At 34.4% G+C, this 17670-nt stretch overlaps 1 protein-coding gene across 4 annotated transcripts in view; it reads left to right on the forward strand.

Annotated features, from left to right (window-relative positions):
• Positions 1–17670, forward strand: part of TMPRSS15 (transmembrane serine protease 15) — a 133411-nt gene that overhangs the window by 28884 nt on the left and 86857 nt on the right. For all 4 annotated transcript variants that reach the window (XM_077997928.1, XM_077997930.1, XM_077997929.1 and 1 more), the window contains 3 exons: positions 2142–2273; positions 9410–9518; positions 12983–13089. In XM_077997928.1, coding sequence (XP_077854054.1) covers positions 2142–2273; positions 9410–9518; positions 12983–13089 — 348 coding nt within the window. The remainder of the gene's footprint in view (positions 1–2141; positions 2274–9409; positions 9519–12982; positions 13090–17670) is intronic.

Genomic DNA, 17670 nt, shown 5'->3' on the forward strand with positions numbered 1-17670 from the left:
CTTTCATGTGGACCCTTGAAACAGCTTCTCAAGTCGTCCTATTCAAGTGATGTTTCACATATTTCACATGGTCCAACAATTGCCTTTAGGAAACATGGACTGGTCATATTGCAGATAGATGTAAAATGTTCCAGTGCCATCGCCTATTGAAAAATATCTCTAACACTTAACAAAGATGAAAAGGTTCGCTAGACTCTGGTACCAAACTCCTTCCTGCTATGCCTTCCATAAACATCCCACTGCCTAGGTTAATGAGACTCATCTGTTTCTCATATATTGATGTACTCCTGACACATCACTAAATACATTCCATATCTCTCTCCTTCTGGTGCATTTCTAGGTATACATCAAAAACTAATTTAAATATGACCGTTTCTGTAAAAATGTCTTTAATTCTTGCCTTAGAAGGAAACTAATTGCTTAAACTTTGATGCTCCCATAGCACTTTTTAAATCTCTCTCTTTAAAATATAATTTGTAAATAAATAAGTTCCCCCACTGAACTTCAAGCTTCATAAAAAGAGAGAGGCTCTGACTTACTCATTCTTTTATCTCCGTCTCTTAAAATTCCATGACAAAAATGTGTACAAAATAAATACTTGTGGGGTCAATAAATGATTATTCATGAGATCAATCGAGTCCAAGTGGTATCGCTTGCTGGTGTGGTTTTGGGGTCCGATCTAGAGTTCAACAGATATTGAACAGAGACACGATGCATCAGGAACTGAAGCTCCCATGAGAAGCATTAGGACAGCCAAAGTGATATATGTTCGTAGCTATATCCCAAATTCGTCTTTGAAATGTTGAATACTTGGAATTCTATTAGCTACTCGTAAAATAAGACATTTTTAAGTATAGTGCTTTCTTTGGTTTATGTATTTATAAAGCACGTATGAGATTCTATCAAATATTATGCCTTTTCTGGATTAACAACTCAATGGTTAAGGACTTTTGATGAATAGCTCTTAAATATCAACAAATATATGCCTTTGAGTTTATTAAATAATATTTGTATTATTATTTATTGTTTTCCTACATGGGAGTACTCTGTCATTTGAGAATGGCTTTGATCTTTACTCTGTCCTATAGTTTTAGATGTTGGGTGTTCCATGAATTTCCCATTGGTTTATATTCATTTTAATTACAGCCAGTTGCACATGTCTAATTTAGTTGTATGTAAACTCAGCAAAAATGTACAAATGTTTTTAGTTAAGAAATAACTTAGTAGGTTCATTGACATGGGCATTTTTACTTTTCCAATTAATTTTATGGAGCGGAAGGAGAAATTTCAGATTTTCATATTTTTAAAACCCAGCAGATGGCAGTAGAGTTCTGGCTTTAAGATTAAGAACACTAACCAAAAAGAAAACAAAAATGCTGATGAGTTAAAGATCTCCAAAACTTTGCACCATCATTGTTATTATATTCAGAGGCAAAAGTATTCAAATTTCCACATTGGCCTAAAATTTTTTAAAAAGTCTTTATCTTGTAGGCATACAAGAGTATGTCTTATTTTCGGAATTGCTCTTAAATTTTCCAAGTTAATTTCTAGAAGTAAAATGTGTTCCTTGGTGCATCTCTAGACTTAAGTTGATGAAAGTGGGACAAGTGAAGGACAAGGCAGGCTGAGAGGTGCACATTGTTCGGATCCCCTCCAGAAGATGGCACGAAACCCTGCAGGGGTGTGTTTACAGTGTACCCCCTAAGAATCTCTGACCCCAAGAACAAAGAGATACTGAACAGAAATAGCCATTAGGTTTCTTCATTGTTCAATGTCACAATGCACTGGGAATTTTAAGTGTTTCTCTTACTTTAAAATGACTTCGGTTGGTAAATGTACTCTACGGAATGGAAACCTTGACTTAAGACACTATATTTTCAAATAATAAGCTTATGAGTAAATGAAGTGGCTGCTAGATGTTGCAGATGATGATAAGTTTTCCAAAATTGCCCCTCATGAAATTTCAAAATTTAAAATGCTCTAATTTTACAAATGATTGATTTACAAATGAAATAAATATTCCTATGGCAGTTGAAGAATATACTTATAAGTAAGAACCCCAGTGGCAAAAAGGCCTATTAAATATTTAAACATTGTACATATCTCATCAATTGGAAATTAATTTCCATTGTTTTTTAAAGGAAATGTCTCAGTAGAGTGCCCGCCTGGTTCAAGTCCTTGTGCTGACACTCTAACGTGTATAAAAGCTGATTTATTTTGTGATGGAGAAGTAAACTGTCCAGACGGTTCTGATGAAGACAATAAAATGTGTGGTAAGTTCTCCCCACTACTCTCTCTCCTTCTGTTTTATCCTCCTTCACTGTAGACACACAAACACACACACACACACACACACACACACATACACATTCTAATCTCAAATACCTGAAACTACTGAAGAATGAGCTATTTAAATAGCTATTTTATAGTATAATACAAAATCTAAAAATAATTGTATTAATATTTTCCTAAACTTTATAAATAATATTAAACTTATTAATTAATTAAACAGAATTCCATTTGATCACTACAGAAAGGAAGATGTGATTAACAGTGTCTGTCATAAATGTGGGGATGGGTGTTGCTAAATTTTCATCTCTTCTCTATGTTAAGCTAATCCAAACTATTATTAATTTGACTTATTTGATAAACATTCTCACTTCTTACTAATGGTTTTCATGTTTTTTCACTATCATATCGGTCTTTTTCTTTCAACATTTTAACAGTACCTAACTCAATGAGCACCATATTAAAATTTTGACTGTTGCTTTTATTTGCCTCTTGTAGTTCTATAAATAATAGAAATAAGATATGAATAAGAACTTAATGCCTCATAAGTAAAACTTCTGTGTTTCATTTGTATATTTTGGCATTTTTTGAGTGTTAATGACAATAACGTTATTTTACTATTATTATTATTATTATTAGGCACTTAAGTAGTAGTTACCATATACCAAGCATGACTCTAGTTGATTTAAACTACATGTTTACTCTTTGGCTTATTTCTTCATGTTATAGCTGGATTCCACTTAGGAAAGTTTACTAGAAAGCAGCATCTAAATAGGTAATTTATTTTTGTGTGCAACACATTTAAGAAGATTTCCACATAGAACTATAATAGTTCTCCCTTATTAGTGGTTTCCACAGTTTCAACCTACTGTCAACCACAGGGCACAACAGTAAATGGAAAATTCCAGAAATAAACAATGTATAAGTATAAAGTTGCACATCATTCTGAGTATTGTTATAATTGTTCTATTTTATTAGTGATTATTGCTGTTAATCTCCTATGGTGGGTGTGTATGTGTAAGAAAAAAACATAGTAGATATAGGGTTCAGTACTATCCATGGTTCAGGCATCCACTGCAGGTGTTAGAATATATCCCCTGTGGATAAGGGGAGACTGCTGACTTTGGATAAGTCTAACTGATATTTTGTTTTATTTAACAGAAAGTATTAACTGCACATTTTTTGGTATGGCTTATAATTAGTTTTAAAACTATCAGTACAATTAGTGCCCAAAGTGTGTTACAGACCGTAGTTACTATTTGCTATACTTTTCTATTATTTGTTATACTTTTCTCATCTTGCTTGACAGTAATTAAAGACGAGTATTCCAATAACGATGAAAGTTTTCAAAGCTACCTATCCACTCAGTACACATTTTAAAAGCCAGGCAGTTAGTCTGTTTCCCAGTACCAACTCAACGAAAGGCAGCTCCACTACAGAGACTCCCACTAAGCAATCCCAATGCAAATGTTCTTGGATAAAATTCAGACCTTTAAAGTTTAACTACATACTCTGAGGTGCACTCAGAACATGTTGGAAGAAAGTGCAGGCTACAGAATATTTTTAAATCTGTTTTATATAACTAAGTTACTCAAAGAAGAAGAAAGCAATGTTCTTGCTTTGCTCTGGCTTTCAGGCATTTTCCAAAATCTTTTCAGGGAGAATATGATACAAGTGTGCCATCATGAGGTAACAAAGGTGATGTTGATTTCTGTTTCAAAAAAATAGTGTACATCAACTTAAACACATGGCTTTAAGCCAATATAATGATGATCAATATCCTTAAATAGAGGAAAAGGCGTAACTACCAAAATACATGAATCAAATATTGAAAAACATATGCACCTATTATTTTGTTATTATGCTCATGGTATTCATAATTTTCATGATGAACTAATATCAGTGCATATAAAAAAACCACAGGAATATCATGCAAGTGTGATAATTTGTCCTAAAATAAGTTTTAATGCTATGAATCATTTTTCTGAGCCACTCAAAACTCAGGAGATGAGCCTCAGTATTAGAATGGAAGTAATTATCTAAGTTTGTTTTAAAAATATAGTCGAACTGCTTTGTTACTTCTTAGTATCACAAAGATTTTTTTGTTTATTGAACCTTAATAGTGACCAGCCTTTCATGTCACTAACTCTCTCAAGCGTGCACACCGTCACTTTCCATTTTGTTGATTCTCTTTTTTTTGTTGTTTAAAGTAAGTTGTGTCTATTTTGGTAAATAAACTCGAATTATTTGTGGGATACTATTGTTTAAATCAATCAATTAATCTATTTTTATCCAGAGAGAATTTAAAAGTACAAGTTGCTTTATTCATTTTAAGTTGCTTCATTCATTGACTATGGTGAGCTCACAAGCCTAATGACTTTCAGCACCAGCTCAAACTTCCAGCAGCATTATTTCCACCTGAAAGCCACTGTCCATCAATCTGTATTCACGGAAAAAAATTATAAAATTAATTTAAGATAATTTTTCCAATATGAAGTTGACCTTTACTCTCTCTCTCTCTCTCTCTCTCTCTCTCTCTCATTGATTTATTTACTTTTATGCTCCAACTGGGAGCTCTAATTCTGGTTTGTGTTATAAATAGAGTCATATTAACATTGTCTTCCTCATGCAACTTCCTCTTTTAGTCTTTAGTTATTTAGGTTTGCACACTTACAGCTGACTATAGCTGAAACAAGATTTCTTTAAATTGTTTTTGTCTTCTGATTAGAATTACATCAGCAGGAAAGTTCACTTTTTAGCTGACCTATGAAAAGGAAAGATGCTGATTCACAGCCTTTAAGCCAATGCTTAACTCTTTGGAAGTTGGCGAGTGTTCTCATAGTTTGCATGCCTCACGTGTGTATCCATAATAGAGCTTGGTGGCTAAGCATAGATCATGTTTGATTTACATATCCTGGAGATTTCAATGCCATGAGCAGACACAATTAGTGAATATTCAGCCAGCAGAGGGAGCTCTTCATTGGTCCTAAGTGCATACCCTTATGAATTCCATCCCATTACAGGTAACATTTCTGATAATGCAGTAGAATGTCTGCTACTATTTGACAGGCTCATTTATCTTCTACTTAGATTTTTTTTTTCTGATGCTGCACTAGAAAGCACTGCACAGTCTAAAAAGTCACAATCCTAAGCACCCAGCCATCCTACTCATCCACCACTGGGTCATATATTTTTTCCTGAAAACCTATCCTGCTTCATTCATGGTCATTTGTACTATTAGGTTCTCCAGAAACATCCTGAAATTAAATGAAAAAAAAAGTATAAGAAAGTGCCTTACACAAGCCTCTATCTTGAAATGATAATATTTTGGCATTCTGAGTGTTGCTATTAGAAATAATTCAATACTACTTTAATTTTATTTTAAACACGTTTAGGAATATTCTCTATATTTGCTTGAATGCAGGAATTGACTAGAGCCTCATTAGAGCAGAATTTGACCTGTGGAGTATCCATTCCCACTAAAACTTAGTAACGTGACAGAATACTGCACAGGAAAATTGATCATATTCTTTAGGGCATGCTAAATACTATGACAAACAATCTTAACAATTTACGACAATAACAGTTTATTTATCACCTATATCACAGTGCAAGAAAAATGGCGAACGGCTGTGCTCTAGGCATTCAGGATGCCTGCTCCTTACTTGCCACTCTCTCTGCCCCCAGAGTCCTCTACTGGATCCTTTATAACCAGCTGACTGACAAAGGAAGAATGTTACAGATATGTTCAGAAACCATATTTGGAAATAGACACAGCGACTTTTACAATCGTTCATTGGCCAACTCAGTCACATGACCTTATCTGACTGCAAGGGATTTGGGGAAGTGTAGTTTAGTCATGTGCTGAGGAAAGAAATGAAACAGGGTTCGTCAAACGTAGAACCGTCTTTGAAACTAGAGACATAACTCAGCTTTCTGGAAATCATGAATCACATTGTGCAGCACAAAGCTGTTGATACCTTTCCCAAAAAAATGCGTAGTGATTGGAACAATGACTAAAATTTTAACAACTTTACAAACGGGTTTTACGAATTCTTAAAGGGATCTTGTTTTGTTCCCTTTCTCTCTCTCTCTCTCTCTGTCTCTTTTGCGTCCCCATTTGTTCTGGAATATTATTGCAAATGTGATCTATATTCTAACTTTAAGAACATTGAAAAAGATGGAAACCTTTAAAAAGTTTTCTGTTTCTTCTTTTATTTATGCTTTCCCCCCTGCTTTTCAGTTCAAAGAATGGGTGATGTCATTGCGATAGTGATAGATGCACATACATATTGTGATATTAGGCAATATACCACAGTATGCTCTAGAAAAAGATTGCCTGGCTTTCAACTGTTGCTTGTAAGCTAGGAGGCCTTATGGTAGTTACTTAATCCATATATGTCTCAGTTTCCCCCATAACTTCATAGAGTTGTTATAAAATTACATTCATACATATATAATAACTTTGGAAAATGACTGGCACATAGTTAACCCTCCGTAAATGTTGGCAGTTATATTTTAGCACTGACAGGATTGAGCGCCCTACCTCATGCACTGATAGGACTGAGCTCCCTACCTCATTGCTTCCTAAGTACTGCAACTCAAATATAAACTTCCCAATAGCAGTAGACTTTACTACACTGCCTACAATCTTTGAGTCCACAATATTTCTCGACAAACTGTAATTTAAAAGCTTTATATATCACATAAAACGCAAGCAATACCATTTTCATTTTTATGGTCTTTGAATCTAAGGCATTAATTGCCCTACTTGTTTGGCATGGTTTACAGTGAAAAACAGAGTTGAGGGTGAGAAAAGAGATTTGCTCTAACAACTAGAAAATTATTTAGCAAGTCATTAAAAAGTCACATATTTTACTATTTATCTTCAACTCATGACGAATGAGCCTTAATTTTCTTTGTTTGTTGCAGCGATTATTATGCATAAGGCAATTCAGTTAACAAACCACTATTTTTCCTTCTTTCCTGTGGTCTGTGCTGGATTGTTCAGAATTTAATCCTTGCTCCTTGACTTTTTTTCTTTTCTTATCTTCTTTCTTTTTTTCTTCTGGGAATCAGGTTGCCAAATCATAAGCTAATGCAATTAATTCTTAGGCCATTGTTTTTAAGCAGACTTTGAATAATAAACTTAAGTTACCAAAGTAAATTTTTATGCACTTCAAAATATATATATGCCAAAAAATAGCAAAAACCCAATAAACACATAAAATTTTTATCAAGATTTCTATTTGCCAATTTTTAATGTATTTATTTTTATGTACATAAAATATTTTGTCATAAAATAGCTTGTATTATATAATTTGATAGAATCACTTTATAATTTACAATGAGCTTTTTCATAGCTCAGTTTAGAGTTAGCTTATTCTAAACACTCAGATTCCAAAAATGGCAAATTAATTTTGATGTATTTCTTTGATTTTTCTATCCTCCGTCAATGTTTCTCCATATGAAGAATTTTTAATCTACGCAGAGAAAAAGAGCACATTGCAGGGGTCATAATTTTAGAATACTGTGTCAACATAACCAAGTAACTAGCTAGAAGGAAAATAATGTAAGAAAGACTAAAAATTGTGAAAATCAAGGTGGATTTTTACATATACTATATATAGCAAGTGTATGAAAAAAACAAAAATCTGTAAGTTATGGCTCCTGGTTCATGCCTTCAAGAAGTTTTTAATCTAGTTGTAATCTATTCAGATATAAATTAAAGGCAACTAATAATACATGACATTAAGGAGGGGTTCATGAAATAAATCTAGGAAAACTAAAAGAGGAAAATGAGTAATTATGGAAAGCAAAAGTCTTAATCAGGAATATTGAATGAAAATATTGAAAATATTGAGCTAGTGATCGCCCAAAGGAGCAAGAGTAATGAACTTTAAAAGATGGACTAAAACAGATTTGTTGGATGGAATTCTATACAGGCCATTAGTACTATCATTTTCCTGGCCTTATTCTAATCTTTTTCAAGAAAACATAGCACATTGTTCATATATTTGAAATTCACCTAGCTCCAATTTAATTCTAAAAATAAGACCAAAAAAATGACTAGTTATTTGTCTAAACTGGCAGGTTGCAATTCAGATATATTTATTTCCTTGCAAATATGGAAGAATACACTTAAAGTGCAGCTTAGGGAAGTGTGTTTAGAAAGACAATGCTCTCCTGACCATGGTGAAACCCCGTCTCTACTAAAAAAATACAAAAAACTAGCCGGGCGTGGTGGCGGGCGCCTGTAGTCCCAGCTACTCGGAAGGCTGAGGCAGGAGAATGGCGTAAACCCGGGAGGCGGAGCTTGCAGTGAGCTGAGATCTGGCCACTGCACTCCAGCCTGGGCGACAGAGCGAGACACCGTCTCAAAAAAAAAAAAAAAAGAAAAAGAAAGACAATGCTTTTGAACATGGCACAGTGGCTCATGTCTGTAATCCCAACACTTTAGGAGTCCTGGGAGTGCAGATCACCTGAGGTCAGGAGATCGAGACCAGCCTGGCCAACATGGTGAAACCCCATCTCTACTAAAAATACAAAAAGTAGCCGGGCGTGGTGACAGACGCCTGTAATCCCAGCTACTCCTGAAACTGAGGCAGGAGAATCACTTGAACACGGGAGGCAGAGGTTGCAGTGAGCCAAGATGGCACCATTGCATTCCAGCACACACAACAAGAGCGAAACTCCATCTCAAATAAAAAAAAGAAAGAGAGAGAGAAGGAAGGAAGGAAGGAAGGAAGGAAGGAAGGAAGGAAGGAAGGAAGGAAGGAAGGAAGGAAGGAAGGAAAAAGAAAGAGAGAGAAAGACAGAAAGAAGGAGAGAGAAAAAGAAAGAAGAAACAAAGAAAGAGAGAAAGAAAGAAAGAAAGAGAAAGAAAGAAAGAAAGAGAAGAAAGCAAAGAAAGAAAGAATTTTTCTAAAATACTTCAGGATAGGATGTGTACTAGTATTTAAAAATGGCTAATAGGTTTTCAACATGAAATCTTATTATCATTTCAATTTTATAAAATAGCCTTGTACAGATTCTGCCATGAATATTCTGTGAAATGTTTTGCAGCCAATTTGAATCCCAAGATTGTTTTTGTCTAACATTAATTGGCATCGTTTTGCAGCCACAGTTTGTGATGGAAGATTTTTGTTAACTGGATCATCTGGGTCTTTCCAGGCTACTCATTATCCAAAACCTTCTGAATCAAGTGTTGTCTGCCAGTGGATCATACGGTAATACAAGATCTTATGTTTTCTGTTCTTAAGTCATAAAGTGTTTTTCTGATGCAACGTCTTATTGTTTTCAGTACTTTTTTAAAGAATTATTGTTTTCATTAAGTATGAAGCAAAAACCTCCCAAATGAAAAATTGTACCAAAGATTATACTATCATTTTTAACCTTTTACAAAGGCATTCTGTCCTATGAACAATACTGTCTAATAAATGGGGTCATCTCATTGGGTTCTGAAGCAAGTTTATTTCTCTGTGGTGCACATTGATCACGTGCTGCCAGGCAAACAACACACATGTAGGGTGTGTATCATGAGAAGTAGAATTTCACATCACCTGCATTTGTCTATAAAATATATCCTTTCTTATTTCGCCACTGACTTTGTGGAGATCTCTAAAGGTGTGATTCAGTTACAGCAGATTAAGAGCAGGGAACAGCCTCTATGTATGTCTTTCTTGCTATATCTCGAATGACATTTGGATCAGTCAATATATATTTCACCTCCATATTCTTAATTCAATTAACCAATCATGATGATAATCAAAATAATCAGGCTGCTGATAGCTGATCTATCTTAATGTTTATCTAAGCATTTGCATAGACAAGGAACACCTTAAGTTCCTTCCGGATATTCCAAGGAAAAAAGAATTTGTACTCACATAAATATAAGAGATCTTGAAATAAACTTATTTAAACTCTTAAAAGTAGGACTTCTTATGGCTTTAAATATGTTAACATGCAATGTAAGTCTCCAATGAAAACTTGCTTATTAAAATGCTGAATATTTCCCCAACAGAGCATGCAGAATAAGTGCTCCATTGAATTCACTATGAAAAATTATATTCTAATTAATTCATTTGTATTAATAGCTAGATGGGATTATGGTTTACTGGTCTGACCTATAGTGTTATTTTAATCATTGTGATGACTCACTAGAAAACTACGGCAATCAATATAATAGCTGATTAAAGAAAGTTAAAAGTCGGAGCCTCAGGTTCTTGCCAAACAGTATGAAATGGCTGCTTATTTCTTCCATCTCTGTCTTTTCCAGCTTGACTCCAGATTCCCTAAAGGTCTCACCAGCAGGCTCACTCCCTCGGTCTTTAAACTGACTTAACAGAGGCAGAATTTAAACAGCTTCAAACTGAGCTTTACTTTCCTTCTCTGTCTAAGCTGGGATGATCTTCTGCTCCCTCATCTTGATCCCCTCACCTCTGCCTGTGGTTACCAGACAGGTCTTATAGTAGCCATGAGTATAACATCTCCTGCATTTACCTAACATGCTTCAAGGGCCCTCAAACCTAAGCACTCATCATAATCGCCCTTGGAGCTTCTCAAAATACACATTCCAGAATATACTCCGGGACTGCTCAATCTGATACTCAGGGCTGAAGTCCATATGTTTGTGGTTTGGGTTTTTTTGGTTGTTTTTTTTAATAACCCACCACCATTCTAACTTTATCTCCCTTGCAGCAAACACAGGTCAGGTTCAGAAATCTGAGTTTCTGCTTAGTTGTCTTTTAATGCTGCCCTGATAGTAGCTGCCATTTCACTAACACCATCCCCACTACTTGAAGACTAAACTTCAACCCTGAAGTCCAGCCCACTGGCCGTAATTATAGTATGGTGTTTGATCAACCTGAGGTCTTGCCACAAATGGACAGTTCTCAACAATGACTTCTAGATTTTCAAATATTTGCTAAACTCTGTGAAGAATGTCCTTGATTGCCTTATTGGCCACATTACTACTGGTGGTGAACCTAAAAACCAGTCTTGCCATGTCCCTGCCTGTAGGCCTTTCTCACTCAGTATCCTCTAGGGCCAGAGTCAGAGGCCAGGTCACTTCTCAGGGCTCCTGCTTGGCCTTGGAAACTAAATCTCTTAAGTATTACCAGCCCTTTTAATCCTTTCCTGGGTCCATTTGCAGATGATCTAGCCAACCTCATGCCAAAGGAGGCTTAGATATTTTCACCCATACACACTTTTATTTCTTTCAGCCATCTCCCTTCCAAGGAGTTCAGAGAAACTTGGTACTTACAAAGCACTTGGAGGAGTTACTTACATTTCTGATTATAACACTTTAATAAGACAGTGGAGTTGTAAGTAGAGGTTTCACTAAGTCTCCTCTCTCTGAAACTATTATCTGAAAATGAAAATAGTTTAAATGTCAAATTTAAATTTTCTGATGAACCTGTCACACTTTTCCTTCTATGCTCTTATACCGGCAGCTAGATACAATATTTTTTATATCAATAGCATGCACTAGTTTCTACAAAGTATTAGATAATATAGGAATGAATGAATTAATCCCTGTCCTTGAGTCACATAAATTGTTAGGAAAGACATTTAAGTATGTAAATAACAATTTAACTGTCATACAATCAAGCTGTCACCTTGATGGTGTGAGCAATATACATGAATTGGAAATTTTAACGTAATTAAAATGTTCATACTACCCAAAGTGATGTACAGATTGAATGCAAACCCTATAAAATACTGATGGCAGTTTTTACAGAAATAGAAAAATAAAATCCAAAAATGTATATGGAATCACTACAAAACCTGAATAGCCAAAACAAACTTGAAAAGATAACAAACCTGGGGTCTCACACTTCCTGATTTCAAAATGTATTACAAAGCTGTAGTAATCAAAACTGTAACGTACTGGCAAAAAGACAAACACGTAGACAGAAAGAATAGAAAGCCCACAATAAAGGCTCACATATATGATCAAATGATCTTCCACGAGGGTGCTAAGACAACATAAAGGGAAAAGGATAGTCTTTTCCACAAATGACACTGAGAAGACCTGAAATGGTGCAGCTGCTATGGAGAACAGTGTGCGGGTTCCTAAAAAAATGAAAAATAGAATTCACATATGATCCAGCATTCCCAATTCTGAATATTCATCTCAATGAAATATCTGCACTCCCATGTTCATTTCAGCATTAGTTACAATAACCCAAAGGTAAAAAGAACCTGAATGCCTATCATCTGATGATTGAACAAAGGAAATGTGATATATATATGAATATTAGTCATAAAGAAGGAAATTTTGTATATGATACAACATAGAAGAACCTTGAGAACATTGTACTAAGTGAAATAAGCAGTCACAGAGAGATAAATACTGCATGAATTCATTTACTTGAAGCATAGAAAGTAGTTAAACTCATGGAAATGAGAGGAGAATGGTGGTTGCCAAGGACTGGGAGGACTAAGCAATGGGGGAGTTGTCATTCACTGATACAGAGTTTCAGTCCTGCAAGTTAAAGAATTCTCGAGATCTGCTGTACATCATTGTGTTCATAATTGGCAATACTGCACTGTACACTTAAAAATTTAAGAGGGTAGATATCGTATTACGTGGTGTTCACCACAAGAAAACACATACAACTTCTAGAATGCATTAAGAAATATGACAACTGTTAAAAATGTGGTAATCTATTTTTTGCTTTTAATTTAGTGTAAACCAAGGACTTTCTATTAAACTGAGCTTCGATCATTTTAATATATATTATACAGATACATTAAATATTTATGAAGGTGTAGGATCAAGCAAGATTTTAAGAGGTAAGTTGAAGCAAATATACAATTACTTATGAAAATGAAAATATGTGGGTAAATTTTTGGAGTGGTATGTTTTCCCTTTGATTTTGAAGTGAATATGGACTTGAAACTTATAAAACTAAAAAAAAAATTGCTTCTCATTATAAAAATTAGAAAATTAGTGCTCTACATGTCTTCATAATAAAACAGTTACGTTTTAACATCATCCTCTTCTAATTGATATCTTAAAAATTATGTGAAACTTGTCAAATGGTTATAATTATCAATTTGGTTACCATACATTGTTTAAATGTTAGTCCCTATTAACCAAATTCAGTCTCTGAAAATTACTATTCTGTTTTCTCTGCATTGCATAGGTTATAAACCCACAAAGGTTCTGTTATTTTTTATGTTCATCCTGCTCCTCGTTCTCCTGCAGGCTAATACTAATAAAGTGGCTAAAACATTGTCTAGCCAAGAAGGTAGGCTAAGTAAATGATAGATGTGGATGGATGGTATTGTGACTATACAACCATTTATCGTTACACATGGATGGGGCTGGAAGCTGAAAAGAGGGCAGGGAATGCCCTAGTAATATACATCTGTTCATGCCCCTTTGTTCTCCCTGTCCCCAAAATGCACAGACCTATTCACAGTAACCAGTGAAATTAGGGGCAAAATTCCAGGAGGAAATCAGTGAGGATGAGGTAGAGAATGCGGAAATGAAGCCGAGGGAATAACTAGTTTTCCTCGCCTGTTGGAGAAATAGTTAAGTGTTGAGCTAAGATAAGGTTGGTGACATGTGTGATTAAATTTTACACAATAACTTTGTGTTAAGAACCTCGCCTCTCAAATTGTATTTGTGGGCAATGAAAAGTGAATCCTACTGAATAATTTTTTACAGATTTAATGATTTGAGAAATATGTAAGCATATGCTAATAATATCTCATTTTTATTAGGTGTTGACGTGTGATATTCTACTGAATAATCAATGTGCATTTTCTTATTTAACATTTTCAAGAAACCTGCAAAATATGTTTTACAGAAGAGTAAAATGAGGTCTAATATATTAAATTACCATAAGTCCACAGTGTTGGAGGCAGAAATCAAATCCCAAACTCTCTGACTTGAAACATAATACAATTATTCTTTGTGCTTTAACAGCCCAAGTACACATATCATAATGAGTTTATGTAAAACATATGAACTCATGGTAAATCACATTTGCTCTTAAAAAGAATGGGCCAACCATTTCATAATCTATTTCTATATCCGACAAATGCAGTTTTTTAAAATTATTACCAACATAAATATTCACATAGGTGGACAAATAGGCTACTTCATATAAACATTTCCAAAGACTAATGTGGCATTAATAAACTTTACCATATATTTTCACTTACACTGTGTAAAGGAGTGTTGTCAGCACTTTGAGTTGACTCAATAAATGCTCTTCTAAACCAATTATGTAGGTGCTATTATCATCCCTACTATACAGAAGTTAAAATCTAAATTTGCAGAGGTTGGGGGCTGAATAAGTGGTAGGCATAAGATATTCTCATGTTTCTTAGCTCTTCAAATACCATGGTTTGTCTAAATATTTTCACACGATTAGGGTATCAGCAATTTGTGAATAAATTTTAAAACATTTAGTCATAGTGATGTGACTAATGGGCAATTAATTGCCATAAGAATGTAATGAGAAACTGAATATCCAAGCAGAAAATATCTATGAATGTGTAGTTACATTATAACAGGTAGTTGCTTAATTTTAAGGTATTCAGAATAATAATTTATTTTAAAGTTTTGAAAATTAAATATTTTAATTATAATCCGAAAATGTGAGAAAGTGTATTGGGTGTTAAATTTTCAAATTAAAAATTCTAACTTTTTCAAAGAAAACTAATAATACCTTACCATTGGTACCTAGCACAAAGTCTGGTGTATTGCAAAAACTCAAGGTTTATCTGAATTTACACCAACTGGGATATATTTCTATCATATGGTATTATAGTATATAATCAATGGAGACAAGCAGTATTTCCCATAACTGTAAAGTTAATTTGTATGGAAATAATGCTGATACTTTCATTCTCAAGTCACAAGCTCATCTTTCCCTAAGTGTTTTAGCAATTTCTTTATGTGAATTGTGCTTACAAGGTTTGCTTTCATTAAATTCCAATTCAAAATATATAATCTCAAATGCTGTTATTATTTGTACACTATTGGAAATATATAAATTTTTTACTTAGGGTAAGTGGGATTATATAGAGACAATATAAGAAATTATCTTCGTAAAATAGTTATATACCTGATTAGGGACAAATCAGCATAAACAAACCCTAAAGGCATTTTTTCCATCATTTTAACCTACAGTTGCGATGCAAAAGTTCTTTAACTGCTAAAAAGTGTCAGGGAAATATAGACATGCATAAAGTGATAGTGCAATCTTCAAATAATCTTGAAAATTGAAGTAAATCAAAATGGAGTGCTGGGAAAGTTATTTCAAAAGTGTTTTCTTTAAGTTGCAATGATGAAGGTATAATATTAAATTCAATGGTTATAATAATTATTAATACTTCATGTGAAAGGAGTAGAAGATGGTGAGTGAGCTTACTTAATTTAGTGTTCAGAAAAATCTATAAATGTTTTTATGCATCTTCAAAGAAAGACAACAAAAATGCCTGGGTTAGCACACTGAAGACAGTTTCAAAATGCTTAGCCCAGGAATTGTGTTTCTGAGTGCGTAGTTGTTACGCCATTCTTTGTATCTCAAGTGCTTAGCTGGTATTCCATTCCCACAGGACTGCTGACAATATATTTCTTTTTTTTTTTTTTTTTTTTTTTTGAGACGAAGTCTGGCTCTGTCGCCCGGGCTGGAGTGCAGTGGCCGGATCTCAGCTCACTGCAAGCTCCGCCCCCCGGGTTTACGCCATTCTCCTGCCTCAGCCTCCCAGGACTGCTGACAATATATTTCTAATACATTGTATAAGGCCATGCTTATCCTGAGGCACACAGAAGTGTGAATAGCTATAGCCAAAGCTATGTAATAAACATAGTGTATATTCCTGAATTGTCAACTTATCCTACAACAAAAATAATAACACTGCATATATGGAATTAAACAATAGAGGCAAATATTATTCAAAGTAAAGCATTTTTAATACATTTTATGCTTTTATTAGGACACTTTTATGTATACTCAGAAGTACCCATTAACTCACTTCTGTTGACAGGGGTACATTATGTGGAAAAATTTATTTTAGCAAGCACTAGGTTTGCTTAAGTCATCCCTTCCAGAAATTATCAAAGATTCCCCAATCATAGTGCCTGGCAAAATTAAAGATTCCTTCTTCAGTACCCCTATAGCGTTTTCCCCTTATATAATAATTTTATGGTTATTTAATAACTCACCAATACAAATTATTCTAATAGAGGAAACTGGTTATTTCTTTTCTATGTCATCAGCACTTGACCCCAGACCAAATTCTTAGTGGGCACTCACTAAGATGTGTTGAATATATTAGAAATTCTTTTATAATAAAGATGGTACTCTAGTCGCCGCATTTTCACTCCTATAAATTGGATAATATAAGTAGTTTGAACTAGGTCTGTTGAATCATATTCTGTAGAAAGTTGGTCTTCCTTGTCCATTGCCCTCTTTCCAAATTCCCCACATCTGTATCATATTTCTCTCTTCTTTCACAAAACCTATTCACCAGAGCCTTTGCTGTTAGTAGACAAATGATGAGTTAATTCACATTTAAGAATGACTGCTTGATCAGTCTATGCAAATTAACATCCATAAAAGTTTTGTATTTTTAATAGAAGATGTTGGATTTTCTTAAGGAATGTCTAAAAATTTATTTTATCAGTTATGATATACTAGGAAAAAAGGCATCCTTTAAAAGATATTAGGTAATTGTTTTTATTCTTTCAACACAAATCCTGTCTCTTTTATGTAGGCAAATTCTATTACTGTTTACTCACATCTTGATATATGCCCTCAAATATTGATTAAAAATCTCCTATGCTTTGATACAATGACAGAGGCACAGAAAGCATTAAGTCATAATCTCACCCTTTTCAAGGTTTACAACCTAGTTGGTGAGATGGAGAAGCAAAAGATAGAATTTACTGAGCATTTAGTGTATACCAGTCACTGTCTTACATGAGAATTACTTTTACCCCTTATCACAAATCTTCATGGGAAAAAGTTGTTACACTACAGAAGAAAGGCACAGACAAGTCTAGTAAGACATGGAACCAAGACTCAATCAAATACTGATGCTGGAGCCCCTGCTCTTAACCACTACCCTCCACTACTCCCTGAATTTGTAAGATACATGGCTTTCACTGGATCTGTAGTCCTGGGACTCTTATTAGACAAGGAGACTTTAAGACTATCTGATGAAAGTTTTATAAAATCTCTACAGACACATATTCTACACCATTTTAGGAGGTTTGCATGTATCTCTGAAGCAGGTTAATGGAACTCAAGGTAAGCTCCTGGACTTTTTAGACTAGCACAATTCTGTTAGATATCATGAGAATCCAACACACTATGAAATCCAACACACTAAGGGTGTGGTTGAACCACCAGC

This window comes from Macaca mulatta, chromosome 3 (assembly GCF_049350105.2).
Source record: "Macaca mulatta isolate MMU2019108-1 chromosome 3, T2T-MMU8v2.0, whole genome shotgun sequence".
Lineage (NCBI taxonomy): Eukaryota > Metazoa > Chordata > Mammalia > Primates > Cercopithecidae > Macaca > Macaca mulatta.